The sequence below is a fragment of the Salvelinus fontinalis genome, chromosome 33, assembly GCF_029448725.1.
Source record: "Salvelinus fontinalis isolate EN_2023a chromosome 33, ASM2944872v1, whole genome shotgun sequence".
In the NCBI taxonomy this organism is placed as follows: domain Eukaryota; kingdom Metazoa; phylum Chordata; class Actinopteri; order Salmoniformes; family Salmonidae; genus Salvelinus; species Salvelinus fontinalis.
The window spans coordinates 42637514-42654014 of NC_074697.1; the positions used below are offsets into that span (position 1 = coordinate 42637514).

At 45.0% G+C, this 16501-nt stretch overlaps 1 protein-coding gene across 1 annotated transcript; it reads right to left on the reverse strand.

Moving 5' to 3' along the window:
• Positions 1–1395: 1395 nt before the first annotated feature.
• LOC129832313 (myelin protein zero-like protein 3) lies at positions 1396–8180 on the reverse strand. The gene is made up of 6 exons (XM_055896284.1): positions 7804–8180; positions 5851–6017; positions 3716–3929; positions 2987–3143; positions 2541–2610; positions 1396–2386 (listed from the first exon to the last, which is right to left on the reverse strand). Exons 1-6 carry the CDS (start codon positions 7871–7873, stop codon positions 2306–2308), a joined length of 759 nt encoding a protein of 252 aa, XP_055752259.1. The 5' UTR covers positions 7874–8180; the 3' UTR covers positions 1396–2305.
• Positions 8181–16501: the final 8321 nt, after the last annotated feature.

Sequence of the window (16501 nt, forward strand, 5' to 3'; positions counted from 1 at the left end):
ACCCCCTCTTTGACCAAAGAGAGGGGGAGAGAGGGAGGGGGGCAGATTCCAGACACACGAAGACAGGATCCAAGGGGCTCTGCTCTGTCTTCACATGTGCTGCAGGATTATGCCACATCTCCTCCTCACAGAGAAATCGTTACAATATTCTACTGAGACGTCCATCCACCGAGGCCTGCATGCCAGCCAGCCAGCCACTCAAATCTATTATTATGGACTGTGTCAATCAATCATTCAAACGTATGTATAAAGCTCTTTTTACATCAGCTGATGTCACAAAGTGCTTATACAGACACCCAGCCTAAAACCCCAAACAGCAAGCAATGCAAATGTAGAAGCACTGTGGCTTTGAAAAACTCCCTAAAAAGCCAGGAACCCAGGAAGAAACCTAGAGAGGAACCCAGCTCTGAGGGGTGGCCAGTCCTCTTCTGGCTGTGCCAGGTGGAGATTATAAGAGTACATGGCCATTAAGGCCAGACTGTTCTTCAAGATGTTCAAACTGTAATACGGTTACGCTCAATAGTATAAACCAGTGATCCTTCTAGATTTATATGAATCACTGAATAGAACACAAATGTTTTGTCATGGTAGTTCAAACAGGGTAGAAATAACAATTATTTCACCTTATTGTAAATAATTTAGGATGAAACGACAAAATCAATTGGACTGAGGAATGAATATGACAAGCTATTTATTTTATAATTCAATTTAAATATTCTAAATTAGTCTCATGACTAATTTATTGGACTGCTCTAGGTTTTTATACTGAACATAAATATAAATGCAACAATGTCAATTGAAATAAATTCGTCAAGCCCTAATCAATGGATTTCACATGACTGGGAATACAAGTATGCATCTGTTGGTCACAGATTCCTTAAAAGAAAATTGACCTCACAATGAGCCTCAGGATCTCATCACGGTACTTTTGTGCATTCAAATCTCCATCGATAAAATGCAATTGTGTTCGTTGACATCAGCAAACCACTCGCCCACACGACCCATTACACGTGGTCTGCGGTTGTGAGGCCGGTTGGACGTACTGCCAAGTTCTCTAAAACGACGTTGAAGGTCGTGGTAGATAAATTAACATTCAATTCTCTGGCAACAGCTCTGGTGGACATTCCTGCAATCAGTATGCCAATTGCACGCTCCCTCAAAACTTGAGACATCTGTAGCATTGTATTGTGGGATAAAATTGCACATTTTAGTGGCCTTTTACTGTCCGCAGCACAAGATGCACCTGGGTAATGATCGTGCTGTTCAATCAGCTTCTTGATATGCCACACCTGTCAGGTGGATGGATTATCTTGGCAAAGGAGAAATGTTCACTAATAGGGATATAAACAAATTTGTGCACAAAAGTTGAGAGAAATAAGGTTTTTGTGCGTATGGAACATTTCTGGGACTGTTTATTTCAACTCATGAAACATGGGACCAACACTTTACATGTTGCGTTTATATTTTACTTCAGTGTAGTTCACACCAGCAACATGGATGGGGATTTCAAACAGCATGGGTGCCAGTTTAAGTCAGATAAGGTTTAAAGACCGACACTATTGAAAATGTACTGTAGTTCAACTTACATGGTAAATGGACAAACCTTTTAACCAACGGACAAGAACATTTATGTATTGTATTAAGCATCATTTTTATATCATTTGCACATACATGCATTCAACAACATTCACTACACTGTACATCCAAATTCCAACATGTAAATCAAATCCTGTAAAATCATTCAACATCTAAATCAGAGGTCATAATTGGTCCACTCCTGAATGTAGTTATACCAACGGGTACAAATGTAACACAAACTCTGAAATATATGTTTAAAATAATATTAATTGGACTCAATGAAGCAGATGTAGCCACAGGCAAAGACTGTCTACAATTCTAGCAATAGATTCCATAAGGACCGATAGTTCAACAAAAACTCTCATAATAGCTGTACAAAAACAATGATTCTAAATTACAAAATTGATAAAGCAGACAATAACTTAGTAATATACGCATCTCCTTCATAATAGGAAAATCTATCCAGAAATGTTTAGAGTATAGTGCAAAACGTATGTGTGTGTCCGTGTGTCAGGCACCCGATCCATGTCTATCCCACCAGTAGAATCAGCTGTTGACAAGCCATGAAAGAAGGGAGGAGTGTAAAGTGGGTGTGGATACTGATGTGTGAGACAGAACTAAGTCCAGGAATCTTGGCGTTTTTAACAAACAGTGTAAGCGAGAATTCTGGCCAACCCCTCCCATTGGCAAGGCAGAGCACCTTACAGAGCACTGCCACCAGGGGTCTCTAGCACTGAGACTCAGCCATGATCTCTCCCTGAGCCAGAGGCCTCTCTTTGTGGATGTAGTAATCCTCATAGTCGGAATCCTAGGGACAGGAAGTGGGGTAACAGATAAATATTTCATGGACGTCTCATATTGTCAGACGTAGACTACATGTAAAATTTAAGAGTATGAAAATGATCGGGCGAGACATGTGCCCCTAAGTAATTCATGAGCAAAAAAATAAAAAAGGGCCATACCAGCAAATATAGGTCGCAGCATGTCATGTTTTTCTCCTTGCGGTTGATCTGCTTGAAGCCAGGCTCATCTCTGTCAAAAAGATGATAGAGTTCAAATTGTTTAAATCACAAAACGGTCAGCATTAGCAATTTACTATATTGGCAAAAGTCCATTTTTCAATGAATATTTCCTTGATTCCTCGCATCCTCTCTGCTCAGCTCCTTCTCAATCTTATTGAAGGAGAAGGTCCACTGCCCCTCCCCATCCTCTTCTCCAATGCATTTTGAGATGGAGGAGAGATGACGCAAGGAATCAAGGAAAGATTCATTGAAAAAAAGCAATAATGTCCATTCAGCAAGTCAGGGTTGGGGGCTCCCTTCACCAGAAACCATATCACTTCTTTAAAACCATATGTCTAGGATGTCCTGAAGAACTGGTGCACTGATTGAGGAGTAAATCCACTCACTCGGGTGTGACCTCAATAGGGGAGTGGTAGCCCTGGGCCTGGCTCTTGTCCCTCGGAGGGCAGCACATGCGACCCAGCAGAACCAGCGTGATGATGGCAGAAGGAAGCAGGATGAAGGCTAGAAGCACCGCCACGTCCGAGAAACGAACCGTGGGCACTGTGAAGAGGAGAGGGTTCATCATAACCACATACACACTCAGTGTCAGCGCAAAGTGGAGACGCTAACGATTTTATGATCTCTTTAGGTACGAGATCCGCCTCGTTACCTATGACCGCATCACAGCCGTGCTAAAAAGGTTGTTTAGCACGCCCTCTTGCATACAACTGCTTTAATAAACCTGTAAAAGCTGCTTAAAGAGGGATGGTTTAAGCTTTGTGGAAAATATGACTCAATCCATAGCACATACGTACCTAAATCTACTGTAGAAGTCTTTAAAAAGGCACCAATAAATATGCGCCCAACCATACCAGTATTGAACACGAGGTAGTAGGTTTTACTGCCCCCAGTGACACAATTCCCATAAAGCCATGTTCTACACGTCATCATTCCCAAGGTCAATAGGGTGAACCCACAATCACCTTTACTAACAAATCCTAAACTTCTGCCTCTCAATTAAGGGCCAAATCCTGACTTGAGATGCACATTTTCTTACTGGAAAATGTGCTCAAACGTCCCATTGACATCAATGCATTGCCCTAAACATACATTTTTTTAAGTAATTGCCTCACCTTTGGGCGTCACGGTGAGGACGGTCTGTGAGGTGGGGGATCCGTGAACGTCAGGGGGGTTCCTGACTGAGCAGGTGTAGGTGCCGTTGTCGCTGAGGGAGGCGTTGAGGAGCTGGATGGAGGCGTCGCCCCGGGCCGGGCTGCCCAGCCACTTCACGCGCCCGTTAAACTGGCCGTCCTGCGGAGGGAACGCCAGAGAGGAGAAGTGGAAGAACTGGGGAACAAAGAGAAGAGGAGAGATTGTGACGGTTCTGGGCAGGACAGTGTTACTTAGTGTTACTTAGACCTTAGCAACTACAGAGCCACTTTACAAGACACAGACAACAGAAACACTGCATCAATCACAAAACCATCACTGTGTTTTCGAAAAATAGGGGGGGGGGGGGGGGGGTGTAGAATAAAGTTGGAATAAAGTTGAAGCTAAAATAGGGTTTTACTCATCAGACAGTAATACACAGACAAATAGACAATAAGAAGTGTCAAATAGAAACATTGAAGAAAACAAACTACACATAGGGAATAAACAGCACAGGAAAATATACACAAAGACAAACACACGGCAGGCCTGTTAACAATCAATGGTGCTCAACAGTTATATTGTTTTATAGCTCTGTATGGGCTGGGCTCTCCAGCAGGCACTTCAGTTCAGACAGCCATAGAGCTGAGAGGGCTGATACAGACAGCATACTAAATCTAATCACTGCACTCAGTCAACCAGACAGGTTACACCTAGCCACATGGAGATTATACACAACCAAGTGCCTCTGAAACATTCAGAGCCGGACCCAGATTAAAGCTTGTCCTGGACTAAAACTCACTTTCAATGGAAATTCTCCATTGAGAATGATTTTCAAGCCTGGAATAATCTGGGTCCGGGAAACCGGCACTCAGGGTGCAATGTTAGGGCCTGTGGTTAAAAGCTTTGTGGTTACCGTAACAAATAAAAACCTGATGGATCATGGGCAATTGCATTTAAATGAATATTGAATTGATTTGATCATGTCTTATACAAGACATTGATTGACTGGAGTTGTTCATTCAGTGTCATTCAGAGGAACTGAATCACAAGTCCTCCATCGCTGTCCGTTGCTAGAGCTGCCTTTTCAGTCCTGGAAATGAATTCTCATCAAGATATTGATAATTATGCAGGGAGACTGAAGCACACCACCAATTCATAGTTCTCAAGCCTTGGCTGGTAAATTATATTTCTGATAGAGTTTTTTTCAAATGCTTATTCACAGTGCCTTTTGATATACGATTGTGGCAATAAAAGTGTCCGAATCCACTAATGAAATTGGATGGAAACAAATGTGCCACGAGAGACAAATTCACTCTCTAGCTCTGTTGTGTTGGCTAGCTCTATGGGGAATGCGACGAAATGTTCTACACATTTCACTCTCCGTCTATAGTTGCACAGAACAAACTTGTTTCAAGTAAATAAAGAAATGAAACCAAGGATGTTGTTGGATTCCCGGTATACTCTGGTATCGACCAACCCAGCTACGCTTATACAGCCAAGCCGACACACCCCTAGGATAAAGAGTTTGTGTCAGTGACGTAAGAACCCACTCTATCTGCAAACGCTGACACAGCAGTAGGCCTGACTACTACATCTTAATGACTAAACCAACAGCTTCTATCACCCCATCAAGAGAGCCACAGCACATTAGCCATCACTTAGCGCTGAGAGATCCTATAGGATATGATATCCCAACAACTACATAGCGTATACGTTATCGGACCCTCCAAATGGAATTAAAAATGTACGCGGTCAGCCGCTCTGAGTATGGACAAGGAAATTGGATCTAGGGGAACTTTGGTGTCAGAGCTCTGACTCGCAACTTCCAGCTCGAGGCATACATTTAACATACATTTACCACATCACCAAGATGTGGAAGAGTGATCCTGATTCCTGCCCCTAACTGCCTGAGGTTTCTGAGTCATATTCCCAGGGGTTAAGGGTTTCAGAGAAATAGAATTACTAGAACGGACGGCACAATTAAAGTCAACTTATCGGCAGCCATATTGAGTGTACCCATGCCAGGACATAAAAGCACAAGAATTCTTCATTCAATGTGTGCTTTATTAACAAATCAACTCAATATACTGATTCATTTTCTATGGTGCGTACTTACTGCCTGCGGAGGGCCTCCGGTCTGGGGCCTGTAGGACCAGTCCACTGACATACGGCTGGTGGCTCGGCTGGTAGAGGTGAAGGTGCAAGTCAGGGTGACGGCGTCGCCCTTCACAGAATGGACCTCTGCAGGGGAGCTCACTGTCATGGCTGACACAGGGCACAGCACTGAGAGAGACAGCAGGGCAGGGAGGTGGTCAGATGAGGAAGATAGATTAAGGAGGAGGAAGGGCAGACGATTGCACAGAATTTTAAGTGAAATCCAGTTGGGAACAAAATACATTGTAGAAGTCAAAAGATTAATAATTTCGGAGTGAGGTAGTTCACATAAACCAAACACAAATAAACAGAATAAAGCTAAAGTTCTCATTTGACAATTGTGTATAATGTCAAAGGTCAAAGGTAACCCCAAAGGCCCACATTGTTGACCCAGTATTGACCCAGTATTAACCCAGTATCCAGATGGCAACATCAAACCTTCTGTACACTGCCTGACATTAATTGAAAAAACACAATCTAAAGCATTTTCCATGGGAAACATTGTTTTCTTGGCACCATCTGACAACAAGACTACTAGAAGACTAGTTGTAGCAGTAATAGTGTCCTAGTAATAGTGATTCTTTACCAATTCCTGGATTGGCAGGCAAACAACAACAGCTGTTGATCTTTCCATCAACTTTCAGCAAACATGGCAATATCGACACAGCCTACAGTAGTAGTCGTATTCTTTGTGATGAGAGTTGCCAATGCAGACATTGTGCAATGCAAAAAAAATACAAAACATTTACATAATGTGTGTTATATTTCAAAACAGGCCCACCCCCATAGATTCAATATTGTATTTTCCATGTGAACTCCAACCCACACAGGAAAATGCAAACGTATCATTTAACATACAGCATACTGTAGGTCTGTACTTGGTTCAGAGAGTCAGATTTCAACAGTACATTATAATTATTCTACCTTGGACAAGTGAAGGACACATTCAAAGGAATGTTAAAAAAAGAAGGGAAAAAAATAACTCTCTCTCTAAGGACAAAGAGACAGTCCAAGTACTGTGAACTACAAATATTTGAGTGATCTAAAATACACCGTACAGAGCAGAATCAGAGGGTTAATAGGGTATGCAGATATCCTGCTCTATTTCAAAACACCACAAATGGACCGAGAATGAACAAGCTAATCTCATAACCAAGGTAGCAATCATGTTGAAAAAAAGTATTTCAAGCTGAAGAGCAGTAGATGCTTGATAGCGGTTGACTTTCTAATTGTTGATGAGAAAGTTGGCAACCCTTTGAGCCAGTTGCATGTATCCCCGTACTTCTCAAACATATAGGAAATGACTCCTCCTACTGTCGAACCAGTAGTTTTATAAATCTGTTCGATGTCAGTAGACCTCACCCAAGAGTCATATTCTCAGTTCTAGATAATGGCTGCCTGGAATTGGACGCAGGGTACTTTAAACTCAATAACAAAACGCGAGTGACGTTGAAAACAAGGGAAAAAGACAAAGCAATTCAAAGCCATGAGTCTTATGAATTTCACATGACAAGCTACTGCATTCCTGTTGTAAGGAACCTAGCCTCAGGCGCAATTTGGTTTGTTGTGAACATGCAGTATAATTATTTGTGGCTATTCACAAATGGATAAATAGTAGCCTATTGAAAATGTTGTAGGGTTGTATAAATACATAGTAATATATCATGTTAACTATGAAGGCAAACATGTGGCTTATTATAATAATTCTAACAATAATTCATAAGGAATTGGTTTGTAAGCTGTTTTTTAAAAGTAGGCCTAGACAATTATACAATGTACAAAATCAGGATTCTATAAAAACACCCACAATCCAAATGCTTGTGTTTCATATGTAAAGTAAAGGTAGTCTAGTGTCGCAAATTCGTTGATCTGTGACATTGAAAACGAGCTTGACAAATGAGAGGGTTGTACTCACCAAAACAAACCATTAAATACAGCAACACGACAATGTTCAAACGTATAATCCTGTGTTGATGCCAAACCATTTTAGTAGAATGATGTAAGGCTTTAGAAAAAGTTAGAATAAATTGTCAAGTCTAGTCAAATTTTGCGTTTCGGATACTCGTCGTCCATTTTTTTGTGTGACTCAGTTTCTCCGCTGTGCCTACCCAGTGTGCACTACCTGACAAACAGGTGTTTCAGGAAGTATTGCTGACACTCCTCGCCCTGACCAAAGAGGGGAAAGGAAGCGAGTCACCCCACACGCAGTTTCTTCCGCCGGTTATTTTCTGGTTAAGTGGAAGTCAATAAACTACGTAGACACGTAGACAGGCATTACTGTATATGGGAGACACACCTAGTTAAGTAGAACAAAACTGACCATTTTTTTCAATGGTAAACGGCCTGAGTGAAATATCTTTATTTATTAACCATCGTTGGCCTGGCATCACATATTCCTGGTGCGTATTTTACATTCAATAAAATAAAATAAAATGTTATTAGTATCATGTGCCGAATACAGCAGGTGTACAGTGAAATGCTTACTTACGAGTCCCTAACCAACAATGCAGTTAATATGGATAAAAATAAGAAATAAAAGTAATTAAAGAGGAGCAGTTAAATAACAGTAGCGAGACCATATACAGGGGGGTACCGGTACAGAGTCAATGTGCGGGAGCACCGGTTAGTTGAGGTAATATGTACATGTAGGTAGCAGCAGTGGTGTAAAAGAGGGGGGCAAATAGTCTGGGTAGCCATTTGATTAGGTGTTCAGGAGTCTTATGGCTTGGGGGTAGAACTGTTTAGAAGCCTCTTGGACCTAGACTTGGCGCTCCGGTACCACTTGCCGTGCGGTAGCAGAGAGAACAGTCTATGACAAGGGTGGCTGGAGTCTTTGACAATTTTTAGGGCCTTCCTCTGACACCGCCTGGTATAGAGGTCCTGGATTGCAGGAAACTTGGCCCCAGTGATGTACTGGGCCGTTCGCACTACCCTCTGTAGTGCCTTGCTGTCGGAGGCTGAGCAGTTGCCATAACAAGCAGTGATGCAACGTCAAGATGCTCTCGATGGTGCAGCTGTAGAACCTTTTGAGGATCTGAGGACCCATGCCAAATCTTTTCAGTCTCCTAAGAGGAATAGATTTTGTAGTGCCCTCTTCACAACTGTCTTGGTGTACTTGGACCATGTTAGTTTGTTGGTGATATGGACACCAAGGAACTTGAAGCTCTCAACCTGCTCCACTGCAGCCCCGTCAATGAGAATGGGGGCGTGCTCGGTGCTCTTTTTCCTGTAGTCCACAATCATCTCCTTTGTCTTGATCACGTTGAGGGAGAGGTTGTTGTCCTGGCACCACACGACCAGGTTTCTGACCTCCTCCCTATAACCTGTCTCGTTGTTGTCGGGGATCAGGCTGTTGTGTTGTCGGCAAACTTAATGATGGTGTTGGAGTTGTGCCTGGCCGTGCAGTCATGAGTGTACAGGGAGTACAGGAGGGGACTGAGCATGCACCCCTGAGGGGCCCCTGTGTTGAGGATCAGCGTGGAGGATGTGTTGTTACCTACCCTTAACACCTGGGGGCGGCCAGTCAGGAAGTCCAGGATCCAGTTGCAGAGGGAGGTGTTTAGTCCCAGGGTCCTTAGCTTATTGATGAGCTTTGAGGACACTATGGTGTTGAACGCTGTGCTGTAGTCAATGAATAGCATTCTCACATAGGTGTTCCTTTTGTCCAGGTGGGAAAGGGCAGTGTGGGGTGCAATAGAGATTGCATCATCTGTGGATCTGTTGGGGCGCTATGGAAATTGGAGTGGGTCTAGGGTTTCTGGGATAATGGTGTTGATGTGAGCCATGACCAGCCTTTCAAAGCACTTCATGGCTACATACGTGAGTGCTACGGACCAATAGTCATTTAGGCAGGTTACCTTCTAGGGCACAGGCATTATGGTGGTCTGATTAAACATGTTGTATTACAGACTCGGACAGGGAGAGTTTGAAAATGTCAGTGAAGATACTTGCCAGTTGGTCAGAGCTCGCAGTACACGTCTTTGTAATCCGTCTGGCCCTCCGGCCTGGCGAATGTTGACCTATTTAATGGTCTTACTCACATCGGCTGCGGAGAGCGTGATTACACAGTCTTCATGGAACACCTGGTGCTCTCATGCATGTTTCAGTGTTATTTGCCTCGAAACAAGCACAGAAGTAGTTTAGCTCGCCTGGTAGGCTCGTGTCACTGGACAGCTCTCGGCTGTGCTTCCCTTTGTAGTCTGTAATGGTTTGCAAGCCCTGCTACATCCGACGAGCGTCAGAGCCGGTGTAGTACGATTCGATCTTAGTCCTGTATTGATGCTTTGCCTGTTTGATGGTTTGTCGAGTACTGCACTTCTGTAGTACTGCCAAGAATGAGGATGAGCATCTTGAGCTGGCAAAATAATAATCTCATCATCTTTTGCACTTACCTGAGTAGGCCTTCATGATTTTTACATTGGCAATATGCTTGTCGTTATGTCTTTTTAGTAGCAACATCACCCTTTTGAAAGCATTGGATATGACAATTAAATGTTTTCACTCCTAAACCTTTTTCAATGCCACTCATCACCTTATGTGACCTTGTGTGTCTAATCCTCCTCTCTTATCAGCCTTCTCTGTAAACTTCTGGCTACCCTGTGGGAGTGGCCAGCTATTCCTAGAGTACAATACCCCTGTCCCAGAGCCCTAGTCTTTAACTTTGTAATTATCCTTAATGGGTGAGACATTTATTTATTTGTCCAGCACTACCACAGTTTACCCCTGTGTACGCCTACGTTAGAGAGCCCTTTGAAGTTATGTCTTCATTTAATTCTGATACCATTACATCTGTAGTGAACAACTATCAATCCCAGGGGCATGCACTTCCTACACCGACAAGAGAATTACATCCCATAATCAGATTTCTACATGGACAGAATTTCAAGGATGTCCTTTTAGTTGCAAACGTGAAGGATTCTGGGTATTACCTGAGTGTGTTTCCAACAGTGCTGCTTTGTGTTTGTGTAATGTGTATTCTTAGAGAGGCCTCTGTTTGGTACAGTAGTGTGCATTTCAGTTCTACCTTCCCAGTGAGAATGAATGGACCCTCACTTCTCACTGTCTCCATGGGGGCACGGTCAACAGAGGGCTGATTCTTCAGATGTCAACATGTGGGAAACTAATAAAAGGGGTTTAGCTACAAGGTCCAACAAACAGACTGTGCCTCTGATTATCCAGGTGTATGTAGATGTGCAGTGCTGTGATGTAAAGTACCATGGCCCTCCTCTCATCTTTTGGTAAAGGATATTATCTCTTCATGTGTACAGAAATCTGAGAGTTTTACTTACAAACATGAGTGTAGCTGTCAAAATTGTCAAAGCAATGGATGGCAGACTCAAAAATCATCTGTACAGAAATCATACTGTGGACAATACACCCAGGAACATAACATTAAGAACACCTTCATAATATTGAGTTGCACTCTCCCCCATCCCCTTTGCCCTCAGAACAGCCTCAATTCGTCGGAGCATGGACTCTACAAGGTGTCGAAAGCGTTCCACAGGGATGCTGGCCCAAGTTGACTCCAATGCTTCCCACAGTTGTGTCAAATTGGCTGGATGTCCATTGGGTGGTGGACCATTCTTCATACACATTTTTTAATATTTTTTTTTATTTCACCTTTATTTAACCAGGTAGGCTAGTTGAGAACAAGTTCTCATTTGCAACTGCGACCTGGCCAAGATAAAGCATAGAAATTCGACACATACAACAACACAGAGTTACACATGGAATAAACAAAACATACAGTAGAAAAATAAGTCTATATACAATGTGAGCAAATTAGGTGAGATAAGGGAGGTAAAGGCAAAAAAAGGCCATGGTTGCGAGGTAAATAAAATATAGCAAGTAAAACACTGGAATGGTAGATTTGCAGTGGAAGAATGTGCAAAGTACAAATAGAAATAATGGGATGCAAATGAGCAAAATAAATACAGTAGGGGAAGAGGTAGTTGTTTGGGCTAAATTATAGACGGGCTATGTACATATGGGAAACTGTTGAGCGTGAAAAACCCAGCAGCGCTGCAGTTTTTGACACAATCAAACCAGTGCGCCTATTACCATACCCCGTTCAAACGCACTTAAATCTTTTGCCTATGTCACGCCCTGGCCTTATTATTCTTTGTTTTCTTTATTATTTTAGTTAGGTCAGGGTGTGACATGGGGAATGTTTATGTTTTGTTGGTTTTGGGTGTTTATTTGGTAAAGGGGTTATGGGGTGTAGTAGATGGTTTTGTGTTGAGTGTATATGTCTAGAGTTGTCTATGTTGGTTAGTTATCTAGGAGAGTCTATGGTTACCTGAATGAGTTCCCAATTAGAGACAGCTGATTTCGGTTGTCTCTGATTGGGAGCCTTATTTAGGGTAGCCATAGGCTCTCATTGATTGTGGGTAATTGTCTATGTAAGAACGTTAGTAGCCTGTATGTTTGTGCACAACGTTTGTAGCTTCACGGTCGTTTTGTTATTTTGTTGTTTTGTTAAAGTGTTTTTGTGTCGTGTTCATCTTCGTGTTAAAATAAAAGAAGATGGCATATTTTCCAACTGCTGCATTTTGGTCCGTTAATCCGCCACATGATCGTGACAGAATTACCCACCATAGGACCAAGCGGCATGACCAGCGGCAACAGGAGAAATACAAGGATTCATGGACATGGGAGGAAATTTTAGACCGGGAGGTACCAGGAGAATATAACCGCCCCAAAGCTGAGCTGGAGGCAGCGAAAGCAGAGAGGCGGCGATATGAGGAGCTAGCTCGGAGACAGGAAAAGGAACCTACAAAGGATCTGGGCTACACTACGTGGGAGGAGATCGACAGGTGGGCGATCAACCCAGGGAGAGTGCCGGAGCCCGCCTGGGATTCTCTGGCGCAGTGCGAGGAGGGATACCGGCGAATGGAGGCTGCACGACGAAGCGGTAGGAAGCCTGTGGGAAAACCCAAAAAATTTATTTGGGGGGGGCTTAAAGGGAGAGTGGCGAAGTCAGGTAGGAAACCTGCGCCTACTCCCTGTAATTACCGTGGAGAGCGAGAGTACGGGCAGACACCGTGTTACGCAGTAGAGCGCACGGTGTCTCCTGTACGTGTGCATAGCCCGGTGCGGGTTATTCCACCTCCCCGCACTGGCAGGGCTAGATTGAGTATTGAGCCGGATGTCATGAAGCCGGCCCTACATATCTGGCCACCAGTGCGTCTCCTCGGGCCGGTTTACATGGCACCAGCCTTACGCATGGTGTCCCCGGTTCGCCTACATAGCCCGGTGCGGGTTATTCCACCTCCCCGCACTGGTCGGGCAACGGGGAGCATTCAACCAGGTAAGGTTGGTCAGGCTCAATGCTCAAGGGAGCCAATACGCCTGCACGGTCCGGTATTTCCGGCGCCACCTCCCCGCCCCAGTTCAGTGCCACCAGTGCCTACACCACGTAACAGGCTTCCAGTGTGTCTCCAGAGCCCTGTTCCTCCTCCACGCACTCGTCCTATGGTGCGTGTCTCCAGCCCGGTATCACCAATTCCGGCACCACGCACTAAGCCTCTTGTGCGTCTCCAGAGTCCTGTGCATCCTGTTGCTGCTCCCCGCATTAGCCCTGAGATGCGTGTCCCCAGTCCGGTACCACCAGTTCCGGCCCCACGCACTAGGCCTAATGTGCGTCCCCAGGGTCCAGTATGCCCTGTTCCTGCTCCCCGCACTAGCCCTGAGATGCGTGTCCCCAGCCCGGTGCCACCAGTCCCGGCACCACGCACCAGGCCTACAGTGCGCCTCAGCCGGCAGGAGTCTGCCGTCTGCACAGCAATGACTGAACTGCCCGTCTCCCCAGCGCCATCTGAGCCATCCGTCTCCCCAGCGCCATCTGAGCCATCCGTCTCCCCAGCGCCATCTGAGCCATCCGTCTGCAATGAGCCTGCAAAGCCGCCCGTCTGCCATGAGCCTGCAAAGCCGCCCGTCTGCCATGAGCCCACTGAGCCGTCCGCCAGACAGGAGCCGCTAGAGCCGCCAGCCAGACAGGAGCCGCTAGAGCCGTCCGTCAGACAGGATCTGCCAGAGCCGCCAACCAGACAGGATCTGCCAGAGCCGCCAACCAGACAGGATCTGCCAGAGCCGCCAACCAGACAGGAGCAGCCAGATCAGTCAGCCAGCCATGAGCAGCCAGATCCGTCAGCTAGCCATGAGCAGCCAGATCCGTCAGCCAGCCATGAGCAGCCAGATCCGTCAGCCAGCCATGAGCAGCCAGATCCGTCAGCCAGCCATGAGCAGCCAGATCCGTCAGCTAGCCATGAGCAGCCAGATCCGTCAGCTAGCCATGAGCAGCCAGATCCGTCAGCTAGCCATGAGCAGCCAGATCCGTCAGCTAGCCATGAGCAGCCAGATCCGTCAGCTAGCCATGAGCAGCCAGATCCGTCAGCTAGCCATGAGCAGCCAGATCCGTCAGCTAGCCATGAGCAGCCAGATCCGTCAGCCAGCCATGGGCCATCCCTCAGTCCGGAGCTGCAGTCCCTCAGTCCGGAGCTGCCATTCTTCAGTCCGGAGCTGCCCCTTACCCTGATGCTGCCCCTTACCCTGGTACTGCCCCTTACCCTGGTACTGCCCCTGATCCTGGTACTGCCCCTTACCCTGGTACTGGACCTTAGTCCGGAGCTGTCCCTTAGTCCGGAACTGCCCCTTAATACAATGGGGTTAATGTGGAGGGGGGTCGTTTGGAGGAGGCCTAGGAGGTGGTTAGGTACTGTGGTGACGTGGGGACTACGACCAGAGCCGGAGCCGCCACCGTGGAGGGGAGCCCACCCAGACCCTCCCCTAGACTGTGTATGGTGCGCCCGGAGTTCGCGCCTCAAGGGGGGGGTTATGTCACGCCCTGGCCTTATTATTCTTTGTTTTCTTTATTATTTTAGTTAGGTCAGGGTGTGACATGGGGAATGTTTATGTTTTGTTGGTTTTGGGTGTTTATTTGGTAAAGGGGTTATGGGGTGTAGTAGATGGTTTTGTGTTGAGTGTATATGTCTAGAGTTGTCTATGTTGGTTAGTTATCTAGGAGAGTCTATGGTTACCTGAATGAGTTCCCAATTAGAGACAGCTGATTTCGGTTGTCTCTGATTGGGAGCCTTATTTAGGGTAGCCATAGGCTCTCATTGATTGTGGGTAATTGTCTATGTAAGAACGTTAGTAGCCTGTATGTTTGTGCACAACGTTTGTAGCTTCACGGTCGTTTTGTTATTTTGTTGTTTTGTTAAAGTGTTTTTGTGTCGTGTTCATCTTCGTGTTAAAATAAAAGAAGATGGCATATTTTCCAACTGCTGCATTTTGGTCCGTTAATCCGCCACACGATCGTGACAGCCTTGCCCATTTACCCTATGAATTGACAGACATACACAATCCATGTCTCAATTGTCTCAAGGCTTAAAAATCCTTCTTTAACCGGTCTCCTCCCCTTCAATCTACACTGATAAAAGTGGATTTAACAAGTGACATCAATAAGGGATCATAGCTTTCACCTGGTCAGTCTATGTCATGTCTAATGTTTTGTACACTCATTGTATTGTTGCTGTCACGAATATCACCGAAGGGGCTCCCCTTCCTGTCCGCGTGGCGCTCGGAGGTCGTCGTCACCGGTCTACTAGCTGCCACCGATCCCTTTTTCCCTTTTCGTTTGGTTTTGTCTAATAGTTTTCACCTGTTCCTTGTTGGGGTATTGGGGTGGTTGTTATTTAAGTTCGATTAGCCCGCTTGTGTTTGCGCGGGCTTGTTTCTGTATTGTGAGAGGTGTTCTTTATTTATTATGGGTTTCCCGCTGTCCGGTTTGATACCAGAGTGTACTTAGGTGGAGTGTATTACGCCTATGTTCGGCGTTACCTTTTGTACCTTTTTTGGTTGGACATTAAGGCGTGTTTTTCCCAGTATCCTCTGCTCTCTGCGCCTGACTCCACACCCATTCACTCTTTGAGCGTTACAGTTGCCTCTCCCCTTGACTATTTTCCTCATTATTACTCATTATTTTACTTCTTAGCATAACGTAGATAGATTGCACAGTCTTGCCAGGGGACGCTGTAAGTCATCAGTCAAGTCTTCAGTCTTCACGTCACATTCCCATGGTGAAGCGTGTATTGTTGCTGCTGTTGCTACATGCCCAGACCAGCCCATTTGTGAGGACCTGGGGCTGGGACAAAGTGCACCAATAGGGTGATGTTTTTACGAAATGCTGAGGTTTACCTCCTAGTCACTGTCTGTGCCTGGTACAACCCATCATTGGGTGTGGAATGAGATGATGAGAGGATGACTGTTTGTTTGTCTGTCCAGCTTTCAGCTCCAAGGGAAAGGCTTAGGCCTACCAACATGCCTTTCATTTATTTTAACCAAGCCGTGTTATGCTTGTCATCTCTTGTGTAGTTCAGTAGGTGTGAAGGAGGAATAAAGGACTCAGGACAAAGGCAGATCTTAATCCCAAATCTAGGTTTACATTCTTATACACTTCAACAGAAATATTGACCAAAATCCCATTAAGTTTAACAGCTACCATAAAGTTAGACTTATCTTGTATTTATGTAATTACATAGTAACTGATATGACAGCCAAAAGCTTATCTAGTTTCTATGTTTATCTGCACAATAAAATGTTTGACATATCAA

Coding starts and splice junctions, on each gene's coding strand:
- LOC129832313 (XM_055896284.1), bottom strand. CDS start 7,873: ATGGTTTGGCATCAACACAGGATTATACGTTTGAACATTGTCGTGTTG. Junction 6,018..7,803: donor GTATTTAATGGTTTGTTTTG/GTGAGTACAACC, acceptor TGTCTCTCTCAG/TGCTGTGCCCTGTGTCAGCC. Junction 2,387..2,540: donor GCTGCGACCTATATTTGCTG/GTATGGCCCTTT, acceptor TCCTGTCCCTAG/GATTCCGACTATGAGGATTA.